The following is a 19,003-nucleotide window of genomic DNA, read 5'->3' as shown; positions in this document are numbered from 1 at the left end:
GAAAAATTTGTATACCTAAATATTCTTACCTTTCCGTGGACAGTTAACGCAGTCTGATTGTGTTAGAATAAAAATGTACGTCTGAAACGAAAGCATTTAGAAGCATCACAAAGACATAGCACCTATCTATGTAGCAGAAATATTCTCATGTATTTCAGCCAGGTTTTAGATAGCCTATTTACCGAGGAAGGCTACATAAGCTACTTTTTACCAGGGTGCGCAGAGTTCCTATGGGACGCGTGGGAAAAGGCTGGCCTATAACCTATTTAAGTAAAAATCAAGCCAACAAGGCGCCCTTCATCCACAAGTCTGTGGAATGTATACGATTGAGTTTGAAAATAATCTTATATAGGTACAGCGTACAGTATGAATGCACTGCAGGTGCGTGAACTATGCTCACTTCAGGCACGTGTCCCGTACGTATGAAGTCGAAACTTATATAATTGATTAAAACAAACGCGGAGAACTATTAAAAACATACCTGGTATGTCTGTTGTATAATACGTTAAGGAAGAGCTTCTTAGTCAAAACTACTTATAATATAGATAGTGCTTCGGCGGATTATGAGCAAGTTTTCAATGAGTAAGTAATAACAAACTTGCAGGTTTATAAACCCATCGAGAATGACAAAAGCATCTCTATGTTCAATTACCAGACTAAATCGAACAACTAAGTAGAAATGGTAAAAGCAACTGGTAATTATTATTCTATCCTTTCCTTTTAGTGTTGTGGTCACAGTTGCGCTTGATTTAGTTTCACTCGTGGAACAATCTCGTTGAATTTTTTTCCGAAACACCATGAAATGCAAATTGAAACACCGACCTCATTCAGCAATGTCGATGCTATTGTGCTCACTACACGAGAAAAACAAAAACTTAATTACTTTCAATTTAATAATTATGCAAATGCACTCATTGAAGCTGTCGTGGAGGCCGCATCACAGAGACGAAAGTCTCGCGATGAAGGCTGGACGTTCCTTGCTATTTACCAAACATTAGCCACAGCTCGTACTTACGTATTTATGTCATTCGTAATTAATTATAAACGACAATGAGCGCGGTCAGGAATCTGTCGGTAATCGATTGGCACCGACGAAATTCACATCAACGTGATTACTTTGAATTGAACTTGATCGAATATCGATAAACGCCGTGACAATCGATTACGTTGAGATGCAGTTTACAATTTAATTCATTTAAGAATGTGGATAAAAAGTTGGTTCTGAGGAATTTTAGCTTGCATAGACTAATGTAACAATCAATTTGCGGATAAGGGAAATAAATTGTTAGCAGTCCAGCTTTAAGCGAACTTTTCAGCCATGAAACTATTTCAGCATAGAAACCCGTGAGCATCACGCTACAATCACGCGCGTAACAATACTTGTGACAATGGCATTTTATAAGCTGTATTATGCGAACATGACGGGAGTAATTTAGCGGTTAGCCTTGACAAAACTCATTATGGAACGATGACGGGGTGGTAGCAACGGAAGTGAAAATTGACGAACATCTGAATGATGCGCTACTACGCTTTGTACTCGTGGGAAACTCCACGTAAAGTGCCCCCGTCATATCGCTAGGTCATAGTTTTTGCGAGAGCAATTCGGGAAATAAATCCCTTTTGTTAGGCGGTTCTTGATCCGTTTATTTATAGTATTCTATTAAACATTGTTTTGACAAGTTCAGTGATCCACTGTGGGAACTATTGTTGCAGTAGTATAAATAGCATGTTACCTGATGTTGGAAGCGTCGCACGGATTATGTGTTCACACAATGTTCTTAGAGTTATTTCGGACTCATAAGATTCAATTACCTCAAGTCCAAATTAGCTATATTTTTTTGCAAATTGTATGCCTTATTTTAATGTTGGCTTATTTACCGTACTGAATCCACTGCAGTATTTTATACGGCTAAAGTTGTTATTCAATGACTATACCTAGTGGGGTTTAAATTGAACTTATGCTTCGCGTTTAGCATAACATTAAGCGCTAGAAATGTCAACTGGTCTAGATCAACACATTTCTCAGTACCAATAATAAAGTAGATATACCGAGAACAATAAATAATAAGGAAAACCACGTTATCCTCAAGTATGTAGGATTGTAGGTATACCAAAACAAATATTTCAGAATCGTTTTACTTGGCCTTACAAAGATACGTTTATTTGTTATTTTATGTTTGGAGTAATCTCAGTACGTGCTTTAGACATCCTGGAAATATATACTATATTAAGCGTGTGGTCTAGAGAGGACATTTTTATCTCACGTCTTGCTGACTGCATGGCTCAGGTATGCAGTGTCGACACTACTTGACATTATCATTTTAGGAGGCTAAGCTTTTGTGCCTAGTGCACACCGATTAATAAATTGTTGAAAGAACATTCCTTAAATGGTTTTGCGAATTAAAATTAAAAATATGCCAAAAATTGCCCCGTTTACGTCTTTTCCGGGAATTTAAACTTGAAATAAAATTTTCTAGATTAGTTTTTAGACCATTTCCTTTCTTTCTATATGCGTTATTTTTTGTCTCTATCAGAACTCGAGACTACAAAGTACTGAACTGACTACATAGTACATTTTTCCAATGGTCCTAAGTGGAACCGAAAATTAATTTCTATAACAAAGTTCAAAGATAAGTTCTTCTCCATCTGCAGTGAATGTTGCAATTTTTGTAAGCCTGTGAACACCCCCCGCAATATTTTTCTTCAGTGTATTCTATGTAACGCGAAAATCGTGACGCCCGGCCACGCTTCACGCATACATTAAAAATATTTACGTAATCGTGTATGTAAATAAATAAGTTGCTCTATCTTCTGATAAAAGTATAAATAATATTACTTATACATTCATTAGTTGTAGTGATTTATGTAAGTAGTGTTATGTTTTTCGCTCCTATTAAGTTTTCTTTTCCCTTCCATTCCTTCGATTAACGCCTGTCTAGCGCCAACTCCTGAACTTTCGCACGTATGCCTATTGCATGCAACTCTTTATTATCTTCGAAAGGGCCAAACGTAAAACGACAATCAGGACATTGCAAGATTGGGGATGTTAAACCACTGTACAGTGACTAAAGAACGCCTAAATAGATTGAAAATATTATTTATCCCTTACGAACAATATTAGCTTTGAGAGCTCCTAGCTAAATAACCAAATGTTACAAAGAGTTTTCAGTCTGCTGGTTGAGATTTTTATACAGTTGGGTTTTTTATGCGCTGTCTCGTTTATAATAAAATGAATCGTGGTGCATAATGGAGGTAAATTATAATTAGTCGCTACCTTATCAGTAGCAGTTTCTTAGAAATAATGAACACCTTTTTATACACGTGAGTTTAATTAAATTTTATTTTAATGTTACTGTATAGTATCCATTGCGATATTCAATGTCGTCGTTTTCATAACTGAAATACATTAAAAGTTCCTTGTTTTATTAATTATAAATGATTAAAAGACTGTTGTATGTATAATTGTATACATATGAAAGTATATAAATTTATCGTTCATTAGCATATTCTTTATACCTGCCAAGCAAGTATAAAAGCGTCAGATTACTCATAACTTGATATGAAAGTGGACAGGTCAGTTTTTGGCACATCTAGACACTCGACCGATATTTTTATCAAAAACAAGAAATGAACCGCCTTGCCATTCCGGAACAATAAAGGACTATACTTAAAAATCACGTGTCACTCACATATGATGACGTCGCACACTAACAAATCTGTGATGGGAAGAATCCAATAGAACAATGGACCGACACTCATTACGGCGACAATCCGTTATTATCTACCCAAGGAGGTATCATTGGTTTAATTGCATATTATACATGTGTGCAGGTATACAATAATAGGTGTGTGATGATGAGCAGATTTTTTCAGGAGTTTTGTAGCATTTTTGTCGGCATCAAAAGTATCAATTAGCTAAAGAAGGCAGGCCCTTACAAAGTGCTATTTCATTATCAGGCACATGGCTTGAGTCATTCAACTTCTATCTGTACTGTGTACTGTAGCGACCACACCATGGTAGGCTCTGTCCCCTCCCAAACTGGTCGTTCTTTCCACGTCGTCACATACTTACCCCAACACAGTAGCATTGCAGAACAATAACATGGATGTAAGAGGAGTCCGTCTTATTGTGATGGAAAAAAATGAACCAGTTAATTCATTTGTTTCTCGGTAATTCTGTTGTTGTGACTGTATCAAGTCGGCTCTCGTTTTCCACCCCAGATGTTGTGTGCACACATTAACCGGGAAAACTGTCTGACTTATATAACACCGTGTGCGTTGAGTTCTGTAAGCTGTTACCTATGTTTACAGAATACTCACAAACACCTGACAATGCCTGCAGGCAACAATAACTCGTGTTACAAACCGAACAACAAACATTGGTCGTACGCAGTCATTAAATTGCACAATGGGGCATTCGCTAGCTATTCGATTTGGGTGTCTAGAACATGATCTGAATACATGTGCACTCATTTCGACACCAGTGGCAGGCGCACGCCAGTCTCGTCCTGATTGTGTTTAAACCCTTCCTTGTGACAACGCTCATCTGTTTTATCATTATTTACACACTAATGATAAATAATGAAAATAACGGTAATTAATAATTATATGATTTGTTGTTACAAATCGGTGGTCATTATGAAATTGGCTTAACAATTAGCGGTCGACTTGAACTCAACCATATAGAAATAGTTATCTCAGGTTCTTATCAATCTTTTTGCTTAGAAAATCAAGCAATCAAGATGGCGAAACTTTGTACTTTATTCATTTAACTGTTGGTACAATATTGGCATTATGATAGAAGGAAAGCCGTGGCATTTATTTCTGAAAATTTTAAATGTACTTAGTCGAAACCAAGATGTCTATGTAGTTAGATAGTTATAATATTTTTTTAAATGTTGTAACATAAGTCTCGGACAATTAACAGCGTGAATTGTCGTCATCAATTCATTAACTCGACTTGAGTAAATAAATATGTGGTTTTCAAAGTGTTTCTAAATGTATGCGATATAATTGAATTGTTATATGTGTAGGTGTAAAATGTACGTGCATATTCAGATTATACTCTTTGGTCTCGTGGTCTCCATGTTCTAATATCGTGTTAAACACCTCCGTAACTGCATACTAAACGATGGCATTCAAATAACTATAAAAGCAGTTTAAGTATTTGCCTACATAATATGTCTGGCCGATAAGATACACTCAATACTAACGACAAAACAAAGGATATTTAAGATAATATAACTTAAAGCAAATATTATTGTAAGGGGTTTGTAGCGCCACGTAATGAATTATTACAGAATATTGCCAGATTCCAGTAGACTGATATTTAAACTACTTACGTACGGAATTATTACCGGTGGTATAGACGAGAATATTTGTAAACTCCATACTTTGTTTTCATAATTCATACTGCAGCGTCCTGGTGTCGGTGGCCGATAGCCGCTGTGCTGACAATCGTATTGACGAACTGCATAGAGTACCCTGTCAAAGTAAACTTTACACAAGGGGGCTGAGAACATCACGTGCTGTTATTACCCAAGTATTCATTTTTGAGTACCTTCGAAGGCCTTGGACCACACTAAAAACAGACCACGACATCTATTGCCGAATTAATAAATGGCATGACTTGCCTTCTAAGGTTAAAAATGTCTATAACCTGTAATTTAGTTGCTAACGTCAATAATAATAAAAAAGAGTTGTTGTTTGAAGGTGTAATTTTTCAGATGAGAGGCTCTTGCTGTAAACGTGTTGATTATGTCATGACGAAACCTTCTATGGAGCCCAACAGACAATAGTGCGATATGTACTCAGCCGAAGTTGCCTATTGTACTGCTGTATGCGGATCCAATCGTAATTGTCACAAAAACTTCACCAACCGACGTAGTAGATACGCTCTGTGATGTACTGGTTAGGCGACATTAATTCGTGCTATTTGGGAACATACATTTGCTGAAAGAAGCAATTAGAATCACACTTGTCTTGTTGGGTTGACAACTCTGTAATTAATAAGACCTATTTTTTCCTGCCCCTTGGTATTCAGTCTACTTTTGCTTATTTACTTGTACCTCTTGTATAAACACACATCATTGTTTTCAACTCAAACTTTATTCTAAATTGAAACATGAAGCAAGAATGTCAATCACATTACCTTAGGCATTCTCAAATTTTAAACCTCCACCACCGATCGCTGTCTGCATACCTAATAAAACTCGTATTTGTTATAAGAAAACAGAAAATAATACTTATATTGACCGTACCTGCGAACTTAGAAATTAACGACATACATATTATAATCCAATTAATGGTAAATGTATTTGTTTTGTTCTCAGGGCAACAGGAGAACAACGGCATGACGGCTACGCACGGCGGCGGACGTGAAGATGATCGTCCGGACAAGGACTCCGTATACACGATCAAGACAGGATTCAAAAACGACGCCTACCAGCACGACCGAGACGCGAACGATGATATCGTCAAACCCCCACCACTACCCGCTGAAGACGATAATTACATGTCTGGCAAAGTAAAATTAAGTGTCAATGAGAAATGGAGAATATTAAAAAACATTGCCGCAGTGAGCGCAGCGTTCATGATCCAATTCACCGCCTTCCAAGGAACTGCTAACCTGCAGTCCTCCATAAACGCCGCAGATGGCCTAGGAACAGTTTCCCTGAGTTCGATCTACGCGGCGCTTGTAGTCTCCTGTATATTCGTACCCACATTCCTAATTAAGAGGCTAACGGTCAAATGGACCCTCTGCATATCCATGATGTGCTATGCCCCGTACATCGGGGCACAGTTTTACCCGGCGTTCTACACCCTCGTCCCAGCGGGCGTGGTGGTCGGGCTGGGAGCGGCACCTATGTGGACATCGAAGGCCACGTACCTGACGCAGGCTGGCAGCGTCTACGCGAAGCTGACCGACCAGGCCGTCGACGGTATTATAGTACGGTTCTTCGGCTTCTTCTTCCTTGCTTGGCAAACGGCTGAGCTTTGGGGAAATCTGATCTCCAGTTTAGGTGAGTTCATTTTATACAAATCCAAATTATTTATCAATTCTCTGTAAATTTTAAATCATGGAGCTTAGCTCTGGGTTTGATCTTTAGGTATGCTTACGAATGCAGTGGCGTTCTTTTTCGGCAGTGTTTTCTTCGGGAGTGCACAACTCGAACGTGACAACTGAGAACACGAGCAAGACGTTGCTGACTTGCGGCGCGAACTTCTGCATGATCGGCGGCGGTCACCATGACAACCAGAACCTGCACCGGCCTCCAGACAGCGAGATATATGAGATCAGTGCCATATACCTCGCCTGCGTCGTCGTTGCCGTCCTCATGGTGGCTCTCCTTGTCGATCCTCTGTCAAGGTATGCTAATTTACATAATACATAACTAGAATAGAAATAGGTTATAGAAGAAAATAATTATTCTCAACAACCGCTGATCTTCTCTGTCACTCTGAAAATAAAACACAGTGCATAATTTTGATTTCTGTTTGGATATACTATGCATTTTCGATAGCAAGTTCGTAGACTTCAAAAGTTTGCAAAACTATATTTTATTTACCAGTGGCTGTATTTCGATGATGCGTTACTGCCTACAATTCGCTTATCATTGATTTAATTATTTTCCTATTCAAGACTCGTTTCATTGTTGGCATGTAACGGTAAGATATCCAAACAGAATGCTATATGACTTTGTATTGTGATGCGTGCTACAATATCTATAAATGTTTATTACCGTCATCCCCCCTTCCTATATTTAATTTGTACACGAAGTGTCGCCTAGTTTTTGTTACGAGTACTCAAACCATTTGTTACTTAGATTGATATTGGTCGGCTGACGTGAGTCGGGCCTGTTTTTTGCGAAACATCCACAAGTCACAAGAGTCATGTCAATGCCTTTATATAATGTACTTATTTGTTGCTTACTTAAAATTCTGAGCAACTTCCCACAACACGCTTAGGTACCAAAGTATTTTCGAATGTCTTGTTATTAATGTATGGTTTTTTCTTAGTTTTTTTGTTCTACTGTTAATGGCACGCTTTGGTGGTTTTCATTGCCTCTGTTGCGTAATTAACAGTCGTATTTTATATTATTCTATTTGCGACTATGGCTGTAACTTCGTCAGTAATAGATATTTGATCCGATTAACCAGATTTGCAAATCTGTCTGTTGAACATAATAAGATCTTGAACACGATTACGATTCCAGCGAGGGCTTTTTTGTTTTCTTTATCTAACAGGACATCCACTGAGCTTGTCTTGGCCTTATCACACGGATCTTTAAATTCAACAAAGTTCAATGTATCATACTTATATAGGTACCCCTTTTTTCTTAACTTTCCCATGCGTACCTATAAATATATACTCCTATGTAACTGTTCTCAACCTACGTGAATTCACACATTTAATTCTGTTCTCCAGGTACGGTGAGAAGCAAAGGAAGTCAGACCCCTCAAAGGAGCTGACTGGAATCCAACTGCTGTCAGCCACCGCATACCAGTTAAAGAAGCCGAACCAACAACTCTTGATCCCCATCACTCTGTGGATTGGTATGGAGCAAGCGTTCATTGGAGCTGATTACACACAGGTACATTTCCAAGCTGTGTCTTCTTTTGTTTTAATGGAATATACCTCCTGCATTAACTATAGTTCCGTATAGTATAAGTATCCAGCTTTCATGGCAAAAATGCTCAACTGATTCCTATAAAATTTGGATAGCATAGGAGGTAGAACGTTAGTTTGATAGTAAATTAATTTGATACAATCTTAACAAAGGACTACTTTTATATGCGGGTGCGGACAATAGTTGCCTCGAGCTAGGGTTTAATTTTAATTCTAGACATTTCTAGACTTGGGTCATCCTTAGTTACTAGTAATTAATACATATATTGATCCACAAAAAACTACAATTATTAACTCGTGAACGCTGAACGCTTTAAAAACAATAATAAAACCGAATAGCAAATAATTGTGGCATTCTGCGTTATTTTTATTGCCTCAAAATAATATCCGTAAACAGTTAGGAAGATTAAATAATTATGTCGTTAAATACAGCTAGATTTTTAAAGTTTGGGTATTTTATTACATTAAATTGACTTCGAAAATTAGCTTTTAGTTTCGCTTTAAATTTTTATTTTCAAAAATATAATCATCGAAAGATAATTATAAACGAGCTCCACAAGCTTCAAAAATGGGGTCTCACATTCAGTTGTCGGTTTCATATAGACTATAGCTTTGAAACTCGTCTCTGAACAACAAAAACGAAGTATCAAACGAGTATTGAACATTTTTTGCTCACAAAATGACCTCCAATGTTAGTTACGAATACCGTTATACATAGGATGTTAGGTAAATGAATTCTATTCTCATGAAACGGAACGGCAACAGAAGTTTTTTATCCAACTGCGCACGCGAAGAAGTGTATGTAGTAATTTTTACCAATGTTATGTAAAAAATACAGGCAATTACAATTTTATTACATGTGCGTTCAAGCGCTCGCGCAAGCGTCAATTAAGGCACTCTAAAATACATATAACTACATGTTTGATCGTGAAATCGTGGATTTCGAGATGAAATTGTGTTTGTTTCATTATTATCTAGGAAAAAAAATATTACAAACATTATTAACAAACTATATTCTTTTTACGTGGAAACGTCAATTGATCCGGTATTTTTGTTGACTAAAACCTTCTCTTCTGAGGCCCTATATATACCAGGGCTACGATGCCTCTCTAGAGCGTCAGCCCCGGCAAGCTATGACCATGTATCCCTACCATAAATACTGGATCAAAACCTCTTCTTCCAGGCTTACGTATCCTGCGCGCTCGGGATCCGTTCCATCGGCTACGTCATGATCTGCTTCGGCGTGGTCAACGCAATCTGCTCTCTGGTCTTCGGGTCAGCTATGAAGTACATCGGAAGATTCCCAATACTAGTGATGGGAGCTGCCCTGCATCTTGGACTGATCGTGTGGCTACTCATTTGGAAGCCCGACCCGGAGTCGCCGACAACGTTCTTCATTATATCTGGTCTCTGGGGCGTCGGTGATGCTGTTTGGCAGACCCAAATCAACGGTGAGTCATATGTTTTGATCTCGAACATTTCAAATCTATTTTCGTTACAGCCTTTTTATTGTCAAACTGCTGGGCACAGGCCTTCTCTCACACGGATTGAGCGATAACTTCATTTCACACAATTAAATTCACTTAAATTCTATATTAAAATAAAATAACAATTTAATAACAAAATAAAAATCAGCACGTGATCATATCAAAGATTAAATATCTATTAGAGACGGTAATAAAATCCTATAAAAGCAACATGTGAGCAATAGCAATTTTATGTGTTCCATAAACATAAAATAAGTTGTCGATACAGTAAAACATGTAGTTTACATTAAAACAGTTGTATACTTAGTAGATTACATGAATACAAAGATAGAACCTACATGCAAGTCTATTAAATTGCAGCGAAGCCACTTAGCGCACTCCCAGTCATTTTTTACGAGACTTCATTTTTTTCTTATGTAATAATTACCTTAGAAACTGGTTGCCTTTTAATGGAGACGAAGAAATTATATAAAAATGACTGTACTTAGAGGTTCTATGTTATTTTCTCTTCAATGAAGATGGATTTATTTAACTATGCTGTCATCGCTGTAAGTTCTAACCTCGGGATAAATACAAAAAAAAACATATAACTTTTAAAACCACTTGACCTCGTAGGCGTCGTATATTCAGACTCATCGCAGGTCACACTAACTAATAAATAATTAAATCACGAACATAAGTCCTAAGTGTATTCATAAAGCATTTAATATAAAAGGTCAAAAGATCAAGTATAATATTACAGAACGCGACAATCATGATTCTTAAATACATATTCATTTGTTTGCTGTTTGTTGACTTTTATAATGATGCTTATAAGGTCGGATGCAGACTTCGTCGGTGATTTATAAAAATTGCCCACACAGCAAGCACTATCCTTCATAGATCGGGACATTCCTTTACTTGACTTCTACTGTCATGCCCTCATAATATTTGCATCTTCGCTAATATACTTATAAAGAGGATTTTGTTTTTATTTGTTTGTACCATAAAGGCTCCGAAACTACTGAACCAATTAAAAACATTCTTTCACTGATGGCAAGCTACACTCTTCTCAAGTAACATAGGCTGTATTTCATCTTGGCTAAATCTCACGGGACACCGGTAAACCCGCGGGAAAACAATAAATAGGCCGAATATCACTTTATCATGGGTACATTTACGAAGGCAGATTAATTGACGAATTAACTTCTTTGAATACAATAAAAGTTCATCTGTAAGCGCCCTAAGATATACACAGACGAGTAACTTTTATGCTATGTTCGCTAACTTCATAAATGTATGTACATACATGATATAAATATGTATGACTGTAGTGCACATACAATTTATTGCTTCAAGAATTCGTTTCTCTTTGTTATGATAAAGGATTTCTTGATTTATTTCCCACTTTGTTTATTCTTGATTTAATAGAACAATTTTAGCTTTTCTGTAATAAGCAAAAGTTGATATTGAGCTCATTTTTTTATAAAAGGCACGCCTCTAATGTGATTAATCACACAAACATTTCTAACAGTGAGGCAATTTCAAATTAAATTTAACAAATTAAAAACCGATAAGATAACACGTTATAACTTAATTAACATACAAGAAATCGAGTTATAAACTAAATTTAAAGTCAAACAGATACTTAAATTATAATTAATATTGAAGAAATTAGAATCCTTGCTAACATATACCCTAGCATACAAGTAAAGGGCTTTAAATTACAATTTAACTAAGCGTATTACAGCTTTGGCGAAATAATATGGAACAAAATACGGATCAGGGTCCCTTAAATATCTGTACATATTTTCAATCACTTACATAGTACAAAAAGTCTGACTAAAGTACCCTAAGTTCTTCAAAAAATTCAACAGACTTTAATGCAGTTTCCACCAATGACAGAGCGATTCAAGAGAAAAGTTTCTATGCACAATAAGTTAGAGAACTCACATGCAAACCTGACAGGCTGGTTATAACATAAACAATAGACTATGCAGCAATACATTTAAATATAGAACCATACACGAACCTCGAGTGAAATGCAATTGCTATACCTTGGGCCGCGATTCGCAATTGTTATTGGGCTATTAACTGCGCTGTAAGAATAGAAACGAATATTTTACTCAGTGTCTTACTCTCGCCGTTTTAACGTGTTGAACATAAATGAATATGAAACTAAAGATATTCGTATAGGTTTGTTATTTTGATAAGTCCCATTTTTTATGGGTTACTCAGATAAAAATAAGATTATATCTTGTTATCTTTGTAAACCATAGATCAGAGTCATAAAATTGCTTAATCTTGTCACTTTAATAAATAAATATGTGACGTGGCACTCGTTGAAGTCTTTTCTACCGTACCGCATGTTACGGGAAAATGGCAGTCCATTTAAATATTTTTCTCTGCTGCACAAACAATGCTGGTTAAGTTAGCTATTTCTGTAAGAAAAATACATTGAAATGTCAAATAAAGCATCTAGTTCCTACATCATTTTTTTAGATATTTATCTATGTAGAAGTCACTTAGCAAAGATTTTGATTTCATATCGAACAATTTTGATATTTGTCTAGAAATCACTTAGCAAAGATGCCTATATTCATAAATTGAAACCTTAACAGATATTCCATGCAAACCGGTCGTGTAGTACATACATATAGTACACGAGCCAGTCGTCGAGGCTTTATCCGAAAGCCGTAAAACGTTTAGGAGTTAAGTTCAAAAATAGAACTTTATCGCTGTCGTTAAACGAGAAATCGAAATGATTGCGCATAAGGCTTGCAGCTCACCACGGTTTTGATTTTCGAAAATATTTCTCATTTGCAAACGCATGTATACATATAACCAGTGCCAAATAAATAATGATTTTCTACTTCTACTACGGCCTGTAACCAGATAAAATTTAGTGTATGTCACACGGGAGTAGCTTAACAACATAATTTTCAAATTGGTTCATCAGTCTAGCTAGAAGCCTTTGAGGTACGAAGAAACAAAAAATCCTCTTACATTATTATAGAAACATATACGTAATTAAAAATCGACAGTCAGCTCGTTAGTGACACTCCCATCAATCACACGGGCAGTGGGGCTGTAGTAGATCGTCATCTTCCGAGTGTTTTGCCCAACTATGTTGAGGTCGGCTACCAGTCTAACCGCATGCAGCTGAGTACCAGTGCTTTACAAGGAGCGACTGCCTATCTGATCTCCTCAACAAAGTTACCCGGGCAGACAAAGCTGTCAGACTTACTCGCTTCTGACTACCCGCAACGACTGCCAAAGATGTTCAATGAGTTCAGCCGGGGCCTGTAGTTTAATGTGCCATCCGAAACACAGTCAATGGTGTCTAAGATATACTTAGAAAGCATACACGAACTTAGAAATGTTGCATTGGTACTTGCCTGACCTGGAATCGAACCCACACAACCTTACTTGATAGGTTGGTTCTTTATACAGAAATAAGACGCACGTTTAACTTCAAGAGCAATAACTTAGTTCTCAGACACGTGAATGTAACACGTTTTTATCTAAGTCTGTCCCATTAGAACAGATAATTGCTAGTACATTCCGTCGCTCAACTAATAAGGTAATTAGTAATTATGCATCATCTGCATGACTCAATTTCATCAAGTCGTGAACGAACCGATCGTTATGTGCTCGTTCATTCGGTTGAATTGTCTTCTGTAATTTTAATAATTGTTAACAGACTTCTGTCTTTTGTTTTCTGCCCTGCCTCATGGCTATGTTAAGGCAGCACGGATCGGGCGATTCTTAGGTTAAGCGCACCTTGGCACGGTGCGTCGGTAGATGGGTGATCTTGTCATGACAAGTTTTTCTGTGTTTCGGAAGGCACAATCAACTGGTGAGAAGCCAGAAGGTCTGAAATCTACTCTTACCAAAGGCTATTTGATTGCCCGGGTTACTGGGTTGAGGAGGTCAGATAGGCAGCTGCACCTGCGTTTCAAAAACTCCTCGCAACCGATTGTTTCTTAATAAATGGGCTATTATAAGCTGAAATAATTTGCAAATCTTTCCTGTTGTTCCTGAGATTAGCACGTTTAACTTTTTAATTATTATTAGTTAACATTAATACTGCCCAGCAGTGGGACAATAAGGGCTAAGAAAAAATAAATAAAATTAGTTAACAATATTCTACGAATTGTAGTCAATGTAGATTACCATTTTATTCAATTTTAGTTTTTGATATCGTCGCCACAGCACAACAGCATCTACATGACCCATAAATTAAAGGATTAAAATATGAAGAAAAATAACCTAAGCTAAACCTAATGTCATAAAAAATAAGTTATACTAAAACTGTTTTCTTAAATTCCAGGGTTGTACGGAGTCCTATTCAGACGTAACAAGGAGGCCGCGTTCTCCAACTACCGTCTATGGGAGTCAGCCGGTTTCGTGATCGCCTATGCTTACTCCACCCACCTGTGTGCCAGGATGAAGCTATACGTCATGATGGTCATGCTCCTCATTGGAGTAGCTGGGTACATCGTCGTCGAAATACTGCACAAGCGAAAGGTCAGTTAAGGGAACTACTTCTACTTACCGTACGTGAATAAAAAGCAGCTATGTTACTGCCAAGTTTAATCAAAATCTGATCACCAGTAAGAGGAAATACAAACTTTCGTACTTATTGATCGTACGCTGTTATAAATATTATACTTAAGTCAGATTTCAATCTTCTTGTTTTTTAATCTTAATATATTTTTGCTATATTTATTTAGGTGCTTCATAAGTTTTTTGTTTGGAGCCTAAATTACATTAACATATGAATAGTCTATTGTTGGCGATATATTTATTTGAAAGAGCTCATTTGAATAATATTTTTGCCATAAATCACGAGCCTGTGTGTCGAATTCTTGCGTATCTTCACATGTTTTTTGTTTGTATTGTACTTCTCTTATTTTTGCAATCAAGTAAGGACTTCACCTAAAATATAGCAGCAAGGTAGATTTTTGTGCAAATATATTGAGATAGTATTAACCTTACAGTCTGAAATTATGTGTACGCATTTGTATTGAGTTTATTTAAATCTGACAGTATATTTTTGTGTTCGTCAGGCTCGCCGTCTGAAAGCTATCGCCGAGGACCCAGCCATAGCCGCCGAGGCCGCCAAACAGCCGCCCGAAGAGGACGACGAGAAGGACGAAATTGATGACGAAATCATTATTACGCACCTGTAAGCCGAGGCCGGCAGTCCTACCCTCCATACAAACTGCTCCCGACCGATGCCCATATTGATACAAAGCCTAACTCACAACTCAACAGGCTACCCCTCACGCACATACAAAATTTTGCCATACGTTTAGGTATGTACAAAACACAATGACATCCATATTATAATCTCGAGTGTAATTAGTGCTATTTATGTATCCAATAGTTAAGTTATTATAAGACGGAAGTGGAGCGTAAAATCTAAAAGACTTTACAAGTACAAACATGAGGTGAAACCGGAAAGCAGTTATTTGCTGCTATTGTTGCTTTTTAACAACTGTGACGCGCGACGAGCGCCACGATTTAAATATTAAATTATCATGAATCTCATTCACACTCTGACGGTACAAATACGTTTATCGGGGGACGAAATCTTATTCAGTTCTACACTTACAAGTACACAGTATGGGCCATCAAAGAAACAAAATAAAAGAGCCAATTTAGAAATGAAACATATTTCACAATGTGCAGATTCTAAAGCAAACACTTCAACTAACGCGTGCACAGTAAAATCTAGGAATTTGGGAATACAAATGTGTTTTGAGTATTAATAAATCCAGTAAATAATTCCAACTTGTACTTACGTTTTGTTTGAAAGTTATTTGTACTTATTCATGTTCACTTCCTGATTTTAAAACACGTTAATTCATTTAAATGTTATGAGCAATATATGTAAAGGGACTTGTAGCATTGTTATTTTTTTATAATGGTTAATCTGCGTGCGGGGTTACGATACTTCTCTTCGTACGTTGCCCACCGCATCAAATATCTTGTTTTTTTATCTAACTTAATACGGTAGTGAACAATTTATTGTTAGTTTGTACAAGACAAATAAAAGACAACAAACTGTTATTACTACCACTTAAAGTATTCAATATTGCGTACTTATTTCAATGTCGATGAAAAATTTCAAACACTTGTGTTGTGATGCACCTCGATGGCGCTGCACGCCACATCAAGTACATAAACTACACTCACAATATTATTACCTTGGAAATAAAACTGCTGAGTGAATCTGTGAAATGTTTAATTAATTAAATTAATGAAATTGCCATTTATAAATTATAATTGATAAACTCATAACAGTTATTGCGTATTCAACGTTTGGCGACAGCGCCATCTTGTAAAGACGTTTCATTTAATTATCAGTTGAATTGTAGAATGGAATTAAATTGAGAAAATGTATGTTCAATGCTAATTATATCAATTTGAAATTTATTAATACAATTATAACGCATACACAATAAGACAGCTTTCGTGTATAGATAAATTATTTTGGAATTATTTGGGAATTAAAACTATTACAATACCTTTTCCGATAGATTTAGAAAGCGGTTGAAAATCTGATCGTGAGGTAACTAGATCAAATGAATTAATATTATTTTTTTTAATTATAGACATATTATACATACGTAGATAAATTAAGCATCGTGTATACCTATCACATATACGTTTAAAATTGTATTCGCACAGTGTGTTGGTTGATGATATTCTATGTTATTCTTCACCATGTTCACAATTTTAAACGTGATGGTAACGTTAAGTACTATGTATAGGTATTATATATTAGTATGACTGCCTACAAGTACGTCTGCATGCTTCAATATTTATGTTAGATCCTAAAATGTATTTATACACATAATCGATGCTATTAGGACCCCAACAGACTGAAAGAATATTGCAAAATATTATATACAGCAACACGTTCGATTAGATATTAAAACTATGACACGTTTCAAAACATGTTGCAATAATCATTTAGAAGTTTTAATGCTTAGCAAAACCTTTTAAATGACGAAATGCTGCATTGTCTGCTGAGGTACTAATAATAATTAATAATGTGCTATTTATTATCAGAATTACATTGGCATAAGAAAATCCATGTTATGGTACAATTTGTAAGTTTACCCTGTCTTTACCCGTTCGTCAGAGCATCACGTAGGCACGGCTTAGGGTAACACAACCACGTGATAAATTAACAGTAAAATGTAATTATATAAATAATATCATAAGCCTATATTAATGTAAATTAAATTTTAATTAGTATTAGTTGTGTAAGGCTATTATAATAAATAAATTTACTGCTCTATTTTTGAGATAATACTTTTTTTTGTTTAAATAAGATATTATGTTACCTACTTTATTAATGATGTCATATGAGTTTGTGATGAAATAAACATAAAATTGTTTGGTCAAATCAGATTTTATTAACGAATTCTAGGGAATCCCCTAGATAACGTTGGCCCATAAAAATAACACAAGTATTTGGTAATCTTCTACATTTCATTCAATTGCGTAATCACACATACATTTTGTTTTTTAAGTACACAGGTGTATGTAGAAAGTTGGTAAAGTATACAATCGACTGAAATAATAGTCTTAAATGTAAACAAATTCATATAACGCATGAGCCTATCCTACACACAGTCTGCACGCTTGAAATGTTCGTACCAAATGAAATTCATACGAAACCTACAATATCTAAAATGGGCCAAATTCCACCCATACACTATGAAAACATACACTTTTTTTGCAAACAATTTGATGGAATTGGAACCTCACCATAATGGCAGCGCCTACATTTTTATAATGGTAGTTGTACTTTGACGCTTTGCAATGTAAATGATCATAAAGGGTCACGCTTTCGCGCTAATTTTTTTCATAATCGAGTGATATAGGCATCGACTAAGGCACCAACACTACCAACATTTATTTTATATTTCAATCAAAAAAAGGCATTAGGTATCCTTGCTCTAATTTCTACTAAGACGATTTCGAATCGACATACCTACGTCATGGTAATTTTATGAACTTTACATTATTCTTTATACAACTGAGCTAAACTTCTGATAAAGATCTAACAAAATCGCACAGTTGTGTCAGTTAGATTTTCCACACATAGTAGGAGGTGACATTCAAACTCAATTTTCATCCCCTATTCTCGGTAGCATGGAAATGTCATTTTATGGTATCTTATCTACCATAAAACCTACATATATTATACTACAGCTATACATACTACAATGTAGGTACTTAATATGTATGCGCACTGTCACGGCGTGACGTCACAGCTACTTTCACTTCTATTCAATGTGAGCAGTTTCTGTCTGACTGGTCTCAGTTCAGCTCCTGGCAGAGAGCTTATGCAAATAGCTGACTGGCTTCTTGATTCTAGGGCAAAATAACATGAGTTGTGAAATCTTAGTCAATAATTTATTGGTCCTTCTTAAAAGAATGTGCTTGAGCTCATGCCATAGGTATAGTTTCCTTTGAAAAACGTCTTAAGGGACTGGATAGTTCCAGACATAATAGTACATGCTCCAGTAATTCAGTCAGGTAAGCCAGGCGTATTTGCGGTAGAGCAACGCTGTCAGGTATTTCCGTCCGCATTAAAGTTTTCCTGGAAAGCTATCACATTAATTAAGTAGATACTTATCATAATATCATAACCGCAGGCAGTTAACAAATAGTAAACTGGTTTGAACTAGAACACTTTCTGGATAGATAATCGTAAAACTATCTAAAAGATATCAAGTATATACGCCAAAAATATGAGGTGTTTACTGACTAATCAATACTAGTTCATATCAGATTGATTGTCTGTACTAGCAAAACAAAATGAGGGATTTACCTGAGAACGCGTGCATTTTTTTCATACTTAAGGGCTAAGACACACGATGTG

General features: G+C 36.2%; 1 protein-coding gene across 2 annotated transcripts in view; it reads left to right on the top strand.

Annotated features, from left to right (window-relative positions):
• Positions 1–15,300, top strand: part of LOC110378876 (UNC93-like protein) — a 73,633-nt gene extending 58,333 nt beyond the window's left edge. For both annotated transcript variants that reach the window (XM_049837947.2, XM_049837939.2), the window contains 6 exons: positions 6,333–7,022; positions 7,147–7,369; positions 8,429–8,594; positions 9,813–10,080; positions 14,429–14,625; positions 15,168–15,300. In XM_049837947.2, the coding sequence (XP_049693904.1) occupies positions 6,353–7,022; positions 7,147–7,369; positions 8,429–8,594; positions 9,813–10,080; positions 14,429–14,625; positions 15,168–15,290 (1,647 nt within the window). In that variant the 5' untranslated portion in view covers positions 6,333–6,352 and the 3' untranslated portion in view covers positions 15,291–15,300. The remainder of the gene's footprint in view (positions 1–6,332; positions 7,023–7,146; positions 7,370–8,428; positions 8,595–9,812; positions 10,081–14,428; positions 14,626–15,167) is intronic.
• Positions 15,301–19,003: the final 3,703 nt, after the last annotated feature.

Source organism: Helicoverpa armigera, chromosome 1 (genome assembly GCF_030705265.1).
Source record: "Helicoverpa armigera isolate CAAS_96S chromosome 1, ASM3070526v1, whole genome shotgun sequence".
In the NCBI taxonomy this organism is placed as follows: Eukaryota; Metazoa; Arthropoda; class Insecta; order Lepidoptera; family Noctuidae; genus Helicoverpa; species Helicoverpa armigera.
Note: the sequence above shows the minus strand (reverse complement) of the source record. Positions and strands in the feature narration are given on the sequence as shown.